Source organism: Branchiostoma floridae, chromosome 12, assembly GCF_000003815.2.
Source record: "Branchiostoma floridae strain S238N-H82 chromosome 12, Bfl_VNyyK, whole genome shotgun sequence".
Taxonomy (NCBI): Eukaryota; Metazoa; Chordata; class Leptocardii; order Amphioxiformes; family Branchiostomatidae; genus Branchiostoma; species Branchiostoma floridae.
Genome location: NC_049990.1, coordinates 6,321,169 through 6,333,777, shown reverse-complemented (window position 1 = coordinate 6,333,777; position 12,609 = coordinate 6,321,169). Strand labels below are relative to the sequence as shown.

At 41.3% G+C, this 12,609-nt stretch overlaps 1 protein-coding gene and 1 long non-coding RNA gene across 2 annotated transcripts in view; both read right to left on the bottom strand.

The window, feature by feature from the left end:
* The window catches only part of LOC118427364 (ankyrin repeat and MYND domain-containing protein 1-like), a 23,831-nt gene extending 12,793 nt beyond the window's left edge, over positions 1-11,038 (bottom strand). Inside the window, exons 1-6 of the mRNA XM_035837119.1 lie at positions 10,527-11,038; positions 8,658-8,793; positions 4,430-4,576; positions 3,228-3,956; positions 2,027-2,763; positions 1,547-1,718 (exon numbers count right to left, since the gene is read on the bottom strand). Of these exons, the coding sequence (XP_035693012.1) occupies positions 1,547-1,718; positions 2,027-2,763; positions 3,228-3,956; positions 4,430-4,576; positions 8,658-8,793; positions 10,527-10,699 (2,094 nt within the window). The 5' untranslated portion in view covers positions 10,700-11,038. The remainder of the gene's footprint in view (positions 1-1,546; positions 1,719-2,026; positions 2,764-3,227; positions 3,957-4,429; positions 4,577-8,657; positions 8,794-10,526) is intronic.
* On the bottom strand, positions 59-1,069 carry LOC118427365. The gene is made up of 3 exons (XR_004832503.1): positions 780-1,069; positions 282-396; positions 59-119 (listed from the first exon to the last, which is right to left on the bottom strand). It is a non-coding gene; the product is annotated as an uncharacterized LOC118427365 (long non-coding RNA).
* Positions 11,039-12,609: the final 1,571 nt, after the last annotated feature.

Below are 12,609 nucleotides of genomic sequence, written 5' to 3'. Positions count from 1 at the left end.
CCTTAGGAAAACTCCGCAGTGGTGACAGCGTCCGAGCGTCTGAGCCCTGTCCCTCAGCTTTCGGGTTGCTGAATGCTGGCTGGTCCACAAAATGCAATGCCCAGAATCGCCGAACCTAACTTCAAAATTAAACAAAGCAAATATACAGAAAAAAACAAAGGAAAATACGTAAAATAAGGCAATACGTTCGACTCCTTCCACAACAGCAACAAACAAACGTGATAGGCAGACAAGAAACTATACCAAATACTGTCTACAGCCTTTCAAACAACGTAACTCACCCATAGAGCTACCAGTGATAAGTTGAAGCCTCCGACTCTTTCTTGATAAAAAAGGTCGGGCTCTGCTCCGAGCGTGCGGAAACTGGAACAACGTTGTACCGCTTCATAAAGGCTCCTATGGCGAAAAGACGGGGTAAACGGCAGCCCTAGCCGTGGCTCAGCTGTATCAACATACCTAACTCAAATGAGACAACACAAAATTAATTATACCAAGCCTATTTTACCAAATAGAATCACTCACACCTGCGCACGCGAAACATGTGCGATGCGCAAACATATGCAAATTACGAGTCGCTAAACGAAATGAACGACAGAATAGTTGCTGACCAACAAAACACACCATAATCATACATAAGGGGAAAACAGGAAAATAAAATCATGAAGGAACAAGAAAGAAAACAGCCGAGGGATCCACAACAGCCAACGTAGGAAGACAAATCAAAATGGAAAATTCCACAAGACACCAAAAAATGGCGGCGAGCTCAAAACCTTGCGTACCTGCTTGGCTTGTAAATCCTACGCCCGTAGGAAACTACTCTATCTTCTCTGTTGTCGGCAATTTTCCCTACCCGTTCCCAGAAGGTCGTAGATATCGCAGACTTGTCCTGGTGAGTCTCACTGTCAAAAACAGTGTTACTGGTGCTCTGCTATGGAACGTCCGGCTCATTCACAAGGCTGCTGCGTCAGTCATGCTGGGGTCGGCCGTGCCGGCGGTGTCACTTGCCTTCTCCGTCGACGTCCTTTCAGACAGTACTGCATATACCTGTGATGTCTAACAAACGCCCAAAATAAGCTTCTATTCTCGCAGTGAGGCATGCTTTCTTCCATAACCCATACATAATGCCCGGCACGCCAGTGTCTGCGAGAAGAACGGACCTCAGCATGACAAAGAGCGATACACGTGCAAAACGCAGACAATTCACATTCGTCCCTACGCAGCAACAACTTCTCGCAGTTTCACAAAGCAAAATAAAATACGAAATCTTCATGACACTAAAAGGGCAATCTTCGAATTCTATACTCCCTGTAAACGCAAACGAGGTAAATACTCGGTCTCTCTTCTACACCCCGAAAACCTGCTGGCGGTCTTTCTGTGGATCTTCTGTGTTTCCGTAGCCATGGCGTCGACGAACCGGCTGTGGGGAGGAGTCCGTCAAACTGCATGTGAATAGTCTATCCTGCCTTTATATGGGATTGGGTCTTCGCCTAATATAGGCATCGCCAATCACAGCGCAGGAAAGATAGGAAAAAATTGAAAGTTTTACCTCTGGTCCTAGCTGTGCTGTAGTTGAGGCGTGAGTCTCCAGGAGGCGCTTCACTGCACCAACATCTGCAGCCTTGATGGCAAAGAACATGGCTGGCATGGGGACCTGGGCCGCATTGGGGTCCGCACCCCTCCGTAGTAGGAGCCTGATAGTAGCTTCCATGATACTGTGCCTGGAGAAGATACAGCACAGGTTAGGAACGTTCCAAGGGAGGGAATAATCGGGAAAAAGGGCTGTGTAAAAAAATTGTTCCAGTCAAACAAACGGTTGTCAGTTTTTCTTTTGGTTCTGAGCATGGGATCTGTTGGCCTTGCTTGGCTTCTAGTAGTAGTACATGTAGTTACTAGTAGTTTTCAGTACTTGACTATACTGCCGCTCGGGTCCCTGACACAGGGGTAGGCAGCAATCGGCTACTGTTTACACCACGCATGCAGCTCTTCTAGACCTACAAAATGGCAAAGTTTACACAGTTTTACTTACTCCGACATGGCAAAGGCCATCTGCCTGGCTGTGCCGTTGTCCCGCTGCTTGCTCAGTCTGCTCACGACCCGGTCGTTCATACTCAGCGCAGTCGCAGTTCTCTCTATAAGCTGTTCCGTCACTTCGATCTTGTAGTTAACCAGACTCTCGTTGGACTCGAAATCACTGGTGACGTCATTTTCTAAGTGAAAATCAAGTTCGCTGGGGTTTTCCTTCGCATGTCTCCAGTCGTAAGACTGGTTGTCCTCTTCGGACATTCCCTCATACGTGGCAAACTCGGGGGTCAGATTTATTTTGAGCTGTTGGCTTCTTGCTTCATCGGTGACCTCGGCGCTCATGAGGTCGATCCCACTGTCTACGTGCGCTGAGTCGCCGGTAACCAAGTCTTTACTCGGAGCACCTGGCAGTGGTTCGCGTTCCTCCATCTTTGCAAGCGCTTTCTCGAACTCCAAGGCCAGCTGGGCTTCTGTTTCATCAATTCCCGTTTTCTGTTGCTTTTTTCTGCGCCGTGGATCTCTCCTCTTGCCCGTGCTCAAAGTGTCCGCTTCTGTCGTGGCTTCCTCCCTCTCGGACTCAGGAGGTTTCATGCCCTTTTCGGCAATGTTGAACTTGAAAGAATCGACGGGGTAGTAGAAGATGTGGCACGCCGCGATGGCAGATACTCCCTCGTCGCTCAGTTTGTTGACGTCGGCGCCGTTGTCAAGGAGACAGTTGATGACGTTCTGGTGACAGTTGACCTGTGGAGATTATGACAACAGAAACCATCATGTTATTCCAACATTACTAATGGATAAGTTAACCCCAGTGATGAACCGAGAAGAGGTGCGATACAAACTTAGCCAGGTTTCGGACCTACATTGGCTACATATAGCAGCAAAAAGCTCTCCAGTTAGAAGCTCTAAGGAAGGTTTCTGAGAGACATAGAAATGTAAGCAAAGTAACTGTTCATACTGGTTGTGTATTTTAAGAATTTTCCTATCTCCTATTACAAATAGATAAGTCACATACATTAGTATATTCATTGCAGTGGATTTGTACTTATGGTTGTTGTGATTTTCAGACCTTCAACCCAAAACAGAAAAGCAACACGACATGGCAGGCTATGTAGAAGACCGTTCAATTTTGCCTGTCCCAAAAGTGCAAATAACAGGCATCTGAGAAAAAAAGAACTTTTTTTTTAAAAACTTTTTTTCAAACTTACAGATGCTCCTAGCAATGACGTCACACCGTTCCTATCCGCCACATCAACGTGCACCTCTCCTTTCTGCAGCAGTTTGTACACCAACTGGAAATCCCCACGCGTAGAGCCTCTTATCAGATCCTCCGAGGCCAGTTCTAACGGTCCCTTCCTACCGAAATTGCCCCTATCTCCCTTCAGTATTGCCTCAATGTCGGCCGTTACCGTGTTCTGTCTGAGCCTGTGTCTGTAGATGTGCTTCTGCAGCTCTATGAGGGATGGAGTATTGTTCTCTGCTTTGATAACCGTGCTCACGTCTTCTAGCTTCTTTTCTAAGACGTTGTGGAAGAACTGCTCTTCGAACTCTACACTGGGGTCCAAGTCGGACGTAATGACCTCCTCGAATTCTAGCATGATACTATCTGTGGGATCGCGCCCCGTACTGTTTGTGTCGGTGAGCGCGAGCGAAGTTGGGACGCCCGTACTGAGAGGAACGGTAAGGTATTGTACGGTTGGTAACTCGGAATCTTGTGATCCGTGCTTTAGCTTGGAAAGGATTTCTGTGATTTCTATGTCTTTGATGTGCAGTGTGGGGTTGTACTCGAACTCGGGGTGTTCTTGCATGGTGAAGACTTCGTTGATTGGTGTACAGAGCCGGATAAGGCGTTCCTTGTTCCAGAGTCCGACATCCTGGCGACCGTTGGGGTAGGTGAGGACACCGGGACCATATCTCTCATCATTCTTGTATAATCCCTGTGACATAAAGCAAAAGTATGAATTATCAAACTTATCATGAGCTTGGTGTGCAAGAAGTGTAAAAATCAATTAAGAACCACAGAAGATAGCTATGTGGAACATTCCCTCATTAAAAAAAGAGTTCTTCTATAGATGTTATCATTTTGCTCCATGTTTTGTGAACACATTGTGAACCATAATGGCTATATTGTAACACTGGGTCACCTTTATCTGCGGGGTAACCTATATTCATTGGTTTTAAAAGCAGGGTAGTTAGAAACATCAAGTCGACGGACGGTGGTTCCCAAATTGCAATATTTTGAAAATGAAGCTTAAATTGAAATCACTGTAAATAATCTCCTAAATACCATGTTTATTAAAACAATGGACATTAAGGTTACCTTATGGATAAAGATAAAATAGCATTTATATCAAAGATACTGAAGACTTAAATGTACACAAAAATGTATAATCATGTATCTGTTACTCACCTGGAATTTGTTACCGTTAGGAAAGCAGAACTCCCCGTACCCCTCCTTCTTATCCAGATAGAACGTTCCAGTGAAGGAGGTGCCATCTGGCCAGGTGTATGTGCCGTTACCATGGCGACGGTCTCGAAAGAAGTCTCCCTTGTACCCCTGGAGTGATGGATAAAAGTTATTGTTTAATTTATATTATCATGGAAGCTCATCTGTGTTGGTAGTAATCATAGTACAATGCTAAACTTTCTTCCAATACAAAGGTATACACAGATAAAATTTTCAATGATCAATACTGATGGAGGATCAATACATTAATATTGATCAATAGGATCATTCAATACAGATGTATTGATCCTGAGGAAGGTGACAGACTGAGGTTGTTTAAAATTTGATCCTTGTATACCTAAGAAGAAAGTTTAGCATGATTGTACTATGTTGTTGTATCTGTTAGAAAACACTAGTGGCTTTGCCTGTTACTTCTGGGAGTAACAGTGCAAAATGTACCTGTGGCCAGACTGTACCTGGGTACATTCTGCCCAGGGGTATATTGTGACCTGTTACACTGGTATTCCCTGATGACATGTAATAGAGGTTATTGTTTGATTGCTCTTTTTAAGTTAGATGGTCAGCTAGCCTGGAAAAAAATTAGGTCATTAAACATATGGCGATGGGCAGCTGAACAGTTTGCTGGTTTTACTACGGTCCTGCAATTTAGCCTTTCTTGCTGACATAAATCAGTCAAACTTTGAACAAATTGTGTCACAAGCATCAAGCAATGAATAATACCTCAATTAAAAATTTACCTCACTTACAAAGGTTGACATTACTTGGCAAAGGTTATAAGATCCTGGAAGTCTTCTTATGTCGGTCTGCGGTAAAATTCTCGACCTTCGCGAACAAGAAGCTAACTTCTCATTCAAACAACCCTTACAGCCCATGCAGTGCACTGCAAGGTAGATGTCTCTCCAAATCAATTCTTTTGAAGGCACTCTGACAGTTTAAGCTTTTGGTGTGATTTGTGGGAGACAAACTTGAAAAGAGCTTTTACGTCAACAGTGCAGGTGATCAAACAACCCCTGGACCCTCCAGTTTTTGATCTGTAACGATCGTTACCACTTGCAAGCTTTTAGAACTCTTGCTTTTCTTTAAATTTTAGTAAGATATCATTGATGTTTATCCACATTTAGTCTTACTCTAGAGCTAAGTTACTTGTACATGTACAGTCAAACCTGTCTATAGCGGCCACTCAAGGGACCGGACAAATTTGGCCATTATAGACAGGTGGCCTCTGTATAGAGGTGGTAACTTGTAGATAAAATACCCAAGTTACCGACAAAAAGTGGCCACTATGGACAGGTGGCCCCTCTGTAGAGGTGGCCCTAATACAGGTTTGACTGTATATATTTGGGGATTCCAACTGTGCATATTTGCCATAAAATACGAATTTAGAAGACATAGAAACTTCTGTGGTTTTTAAGCTTCTATCCAGTTCTATTTCAAGGACATTTTGATAAAACAGGTGTGGCTTATCTCATCTTGTTTTCCTTCGGTCAAGTCTTTTCTTTTTCAGGAAACAAAACAGAGAAGGAAGTTGACTAAACATTGCACTTTGCAAAACCTAACATTTAACCTCCTGAATCAACATAGGTGGAAAGAGAAGGCAGGGAGGGGGGTCCTTGTAGCGACTGCTAACCAAACAACCTTTATTTAAAGACTGAAATGTCTGACCTAAGGGCTTAAGGTTGTCGTATCATTATTCTTGTGTGTCATAGGTTTTCACCGATTCTTTGACAACAATCACTAAAATCCTTCCATGTCACAAGATATCAGAATTGTAGAAGACAGTCAATAAACCGTCCACGACTATCCCAAGAAGATGAAGATGTTGTCATAAACATAAACATATAATACAATCTGACTCAGGCCTTTAATAGGACTAAGAGTGACGAAGCACGGTCTTGTTTAAAAAGAATAGTGTATAGTTTCTGATATACTGGTAGGGTTACTTTCTGCATTGTGCCAGCTTGAAAAGTGAATGAAACAAAATGTCTGACCTACAACTTTGCTAGGAGGACAATAGGTTTGAATGCGACTTAGTAACAGAATATGTTTTCCAATCTTGGGATGTAAACAGACAATATGGTCCTTTGAATAAAGTTTGAGATGTCGCCAACTTCTAATAGCACAACAGGTGGTTTGTAGTAGTGATGGTTGGGGAATGAAACCTGCATAGAAATTCTACATACTGTAATTCCTGATTCTTTTCAATGTACTTTAAATTTATGTTCACGGTTTTCATGGTGTAACATGAACTTATCATTACTGATAACAAATAAATTGCCACCGTGAACATTTAGTTCCGAGAACAAGTTAACAATTCTCAGACTGTGAAAGTTTGGTACGGAGAAGACAAAGAGAATTACAGTATTGGTTGCTATGGCATAATGGTACTTTACTGGCAAATTAGTTGCATAAAGATTAACAGATTTGCCATCGCAGCTTTTACGATTTTACCTCTGGGGTTATCTGATCAATATTTAACAGCTAAGTTTACCTTGGGACAAAGGAACTGACACTAATTACACACAGCATGGCTTAGACATGGGTGGGGTGTGAAAGTACAGGATTTACTAAATATTGAACTAAGCGGGACAAATTACACATTACGTCAAGAGCGCCTGAACCTTCATAAATCAAAATTAACTTGAGCAAATGTTTGGTTGAATCTCAACACAATTCTTGCATTTTTTGCTAAATGTGTACAGGTCTACAGTTAGGTTTCTTTTAGGAAAAGGGTTAGGTGGTCCTGAATGCCTTTCATGTACTGTGAGAACCATTGCAAATGGATTTTATGGCATTTGTTTAATGTGTTGTAATAGCAAACACAGGATTACATACCTTTTATTGTGTTGGACACGAACTAGGGCACGCGTGGTACGACTTTACAAAATACCCTTTTCTTCCTTTGTCAATTCTTTTGTGGAAAATGCCAGATCTTCATAAATGTCGGATCTACCAAGAGGCTTAATTGCTTAGCAAGAACCGTAAAGGTTGGAGCCAACAAATTGATGATTTAAGGTGACAAATTTCGAACCTTTGTCTGATAAATCATTGTGCTTTTAAACTGTTGCCTGTTCTTTTTACTTTTCAATGCCAGTGTCATATCATTTAGGTTCATGAGGATTCAATGGGAGGAGGAGAGAGAAGGTTTTCCTGGTGCTTAAATTTAAGTTCATGATTGTAACAATTCTGCAGTGTAGCAGAAAAAACACATATTTGTGAAAATAAAACAATCGCAAACATTTCAAGAGCTAGCACAATTACTGAATAAGCTTTACAACATACATGTACGTGTACAAGAGGCAGTGTAATAAAGTCAGTCTGCCATGGTTAACTTTTGAGTTACTAGTAGTCTTCCAGACCTTGATTCAATTATGGCCCAAACTTGTCCCAACATAGCAACCTGTTATTAGTTTCCAGACTACAGTTAAGTGCTTAAAATGCCTTGTTCGTACGTACATGTACTTTGGTACCAAGTTCTTTATTAAGGCCAAGGTTATCAACAGTACATTGTTGTACAGTGTAGGTCTATCCTATACGGACTATCAAGCAATTTATATAGTACAGGGTTACTGCAATACTGATTGTCACAGATAAAATTCTGTTACTTATTGACATTATTAAGACACAGATCACAAATAGAAATAGGTCTAACTAGTGTTTTCCATATAGGTGTTTTCCAGAAGAAGGATTCTTGAAAGTTAGAAAATGACTTTAAGTGTAATACATTTTGGACACTCGAGCTTGGATAAGAGCAATTAATGCACATCTTAGTAATCATCTCACACAAAAAATATACATCTAATAGTTATATGACACAACATTGGAAAGCATGGCTCCAAAGACATATCTGCAACCTGCAATCTGCAAACTTTGAGACTTGGATTAAGAAATTGTCAGATTTACTCTCCAAGCAGAGTTTAGGCTCTGCCTGTTTTTTTTACATTTTCATGGGGCTTTCTATTTAGTAAATGATTCTTGATGTCCTGCAGCATAACGAGAGACATCAAGAAACAATACAAAATAGAAAGCCCGATAGAAACAACTTAGAAAAACGTCAAAAAAACAGCTGGAGCTTAACCTATGCTTGGAGAGTAAGTCTCACAATTTGCAAGTAGAAAAAAAAAGGCCCCAAAAGACCACAGTGGCATGTTTATATCACTGTTTACGACCTCACCTGTCCATCAGCCCAGGTGTGTTCCCCTGTCCCATGTCTCAAGTCCCTGTCGAAGGTTCCCTGGTACTGTGACCCGTCAGCCCATTCCTGCAGGCCGTGCCCTGAGCGAGAGTTGTCCATGAACTCTCCAACATACCTGCATAACACATCCAAGTGATTTTGTAAAAAAGCGTGTCTTGGCTTATGGTAGAGATAATTTGCTTATCTCCTAAATTCGTCTGCAGTACATGTATATCACTCTTTGATTGCTATGTGCAAAGTGCTGTTTCCAAGCATATAATAATTGGTCAGATCATCAACTGATAAGTATTAGGTCCAGTAGGTGGTAGAGGTGGTTTTATGTAATTAGTGCATCACCTTCAAACAGTACAGTGCACAACTTGCATGGTGGCAGTGATTAGACTTTTCAGAAATTACCAGCTGTCACTACTTACTTATAAGTGTCTACTTAGATCCTCCCTTGTCTTGTGAGACACTGGGCAGCTGTCATTGCAGATGTTGGAAAATTCCAACTAGCCTGGTATCCATCCGTATTATAGCTCCGGAGCAGGGCTTTCTCCCGGGCTTAAATTTTTGTGTCTCCCACTCATTGTTTGGGAGCCAATGTTGTCGATTTTCCTGGTTAAGTATGTCGTTTTAGGCTTATGAAAGTACATTTTCAACTGTTTAATGTCATTTGGGGATGGATGGGGTAAAATTATCTGACGTCTCAACTAGCAAATTTCCATCCTGGGACGGAAGGATGGGTCTTGGAGACAGCCATGCTCCCAAGTCTCTTTTGTCCTCTCCGCAAATATGACGGCTGGATACCAGGCTAAATTCATACCGCTAATTAAAATCTAATTGCTAGCTAGAGCGTCACAAACAACTTTGAAGGTCTAATGCAAATGACCACTTCTCAATACCATCTTTAATGAAGACTAATTGTTATATTTTTTCAATTGTAGAAATACTCACAAACATAGTAACTACAGCTGTTACATGTGACATCTTTAATTTACCTAATGGCTTATTTCACACGTTTTCCACAGACAACAATTTGTCTGCTGACAGTTATAATCTCTACCCACAAGGGAATAAGTCCCAAAGGGGTCATCTGTTATAAATTACTGTCATATAACACCAGAGATATGACTGTCCAAGGTCTGGACAAGCTTGTGTCTGTCTGTGATTAGGGAGGGACCACAACTGATCATATAGCGAGGATGAGGTTGATTAAAAAAAATAATTTAGAGTCCATTCCATCAATCCAAGCCACCGCACAGGGTTTTCAGTAAATTTTGTAATATTTTCAAATGATTGTAAGCAGGAAAATGGGCAAAAATATGTGGAGAAAAGTAAACTGTTCACTTTAAAAGAAAGAAAAGTAGACTATTTTAGGTGTTGTCTGCATCCCTCTTTGATCATTCTTGGTGTATCCCTTAGTTGAGAGAAATTGTAGCAACCAAGGACATAACAACTGCTACAAGCTATGTAACGTTAGCTACAATCTGAAACGTTACAACAATAATATGGATAGTCAAAATCACGCATCCCAAATCACCAATTTTGACAGTTGAATGTTTATTTTTCATATGAAAAAAACAATACCTGACAATCTGTATTCCTCACGCGTACTGAAATTTATCAATCAAACCTTTCTCACACCAATTTGTACTCTCCTTACACAGTCCAAATCAATGGCAACAACTTCAAAACGTCCAACAAATTGAATTTTCATCGCTTGAGTGACTCTGAAAGAGACCAATTTTCACCCCAATCTACGAACTAATATACAAGGCAACTTGATAACCAGACTGGTAAAGAGAATGTCTAACTCGTTAACTAAGTTATTAGCTGATTAACCAATGAAAAAAGTTCTTTTTCTACCTGTCGCCGTTGGGCCAGACGAAGACGCCTTTCCCAACCCGTTTCGTCCCGTCCAAGTTCCCTCTGAAACTTGCACCGCTCTTGTAGTCAAGAGAAGTCTCCAAAATCTCTTCCTGTTTGGCTGACCGAAGTCTCAACAAGGCGTGGATACTCCTCTCTTCCCTGACAGGCATCTTGAAGATTTGTATGATCTTGAAGACGTTCCCAAATAGTCAAGAAGGGGAAAGAAAATGTAGACTATGGCAGAGAAATCCTCAGCCGGTCACCACCACTTCCGGATGTCTTGATATCACTGGGAGTTGAGATCACGAATTTTCCCGCCTTTTCAGACAACCTTTGAGATTTTTCCGACCCTGAAACCAGGTTCTACCCGTCTTCTGACATCTATGGACTGTTCAGAAGACTATAGTTGTCTACTAGGAGTGCTCGTTCCTCTAATAAATGTCATAGTACCAACCCTACCATGGCGATACTTGTGTGTGGTGCCAAGTCTGGTGTGCATAATGAGTCCACAAACCCTTGACGATACCAAAAATGTCAGGGGTTAGTAAGTTTGATCAGTTTTCTAATTTATTCAAAAAGGAGTTTACACACATATCTATATGTTTATACGAAAGAAATAGATATTATTAATCAATATTTATACATTAAATGAGTTGTCTATTTGTTGTTTCTGTCTACTTGGTAATAAAGCTACTATAACCTCCTCGCGGGGTAATGGTTTGTTCTAGAGACCCAAACAAGTTTGGCAGGCGTCTCCGGTTGCTTAGCAGTGTTTGGGAAAGTGAATGGACCTTTCCTGTCAATCATGCTGTAAGCCACGCCCCCGCAACAGGTGTACCATTCACCTCAACCCAAATTCCACCTGTGCAACCAGTCCCAGAACTTTGGCACTTTGTGGATGGTCTAAACAAAAAACAAAGATCAAAAGTGACCTAAATTTCTTCCCCCCAAGCAGATCCTATGGTACCATAAGATAGTTTTGAAAGCTGCCAGAGGAGTGAAGCCGGCCTAGGAGTGTGTTTTGCTGCCAGAGATGATGACTCCCTTTGGCCAGCTGTACTCCTTAGCCAGCTTTGATCTTATGCAACTGGTAAATCTGCTTGGAGACAAAAGGACTAACAAGGGGGTAACAGCACCAGTTGTGAAGTTTTAGGTGTATAGTAGTAGATTAAGAACACTTGAATGTGCTTTCACATATAGGCACTTAAATCTGTTGCAAAGGGTGCTATTACCTGAATAGAAACCCTTGAACCCACTTAGAATGACTCAACACAAACAAAATCTAGTATTATTTCAACCCTTCAAATTGAGTGTTTGAGTTGTATTAAAAACCCTGTACTACTATAATTTGTTGTTAAGATATTTGCTAAAGTGAAGACATTTCTCAAAGGAATTTTGTTACATTCTAAAGTAACATTAGACTTTAAAAAATAAGTTTTCCAAGTCAGTGGCTAAAATAACTTCTTTACAAGCCACTTCAGCGAGGCTTCACGTTCAAAACTTTACACTTATTGAGCTTGAAAAGTGGTATGTCCTATGCCCCAACAACGGTTCGTCTTCCATTCCTGCATTGTTTAGCCAACATCCTGTGGGTCCTGTCATCACATAACACCAAACAATGGGATGGTCACGCATAAATGAAAGTGTGTAAAACTGCCATCTCTCGCCTTTTGTCGTTGTCACCTACACCGAGTCTGTTCCATTTGTGGTGCGCTGGCCTCCTAGGAGAGCTAAAATTTCTAGTGGCTTTGAAAAGCTCACTTGGATAATGTTTCTTGGCAAATATATATTTGCAGTGATCATTTTAATCATGGAAATTGGAAGCCTTTGACAAGTCACGGTACAGTTACAGTATAATAATACAGCATGGTATTATTATCAGAGAACAAATAGTATTCAAGATTACTTCCTCTGTACAATACGAAAAGTGTAAGTTTGAATTGAGTAGAAAAAGTGCCTCCAGCCAAGAAATGACAAAGAAGTTTTGCAGGTCATTGAGAACATACCAAAAAGACCTCCCCCACTGAGCTCATTGGACCAAGACATCTTTTCTCCCTTGAAGGAGACAAGGTTGTGTATA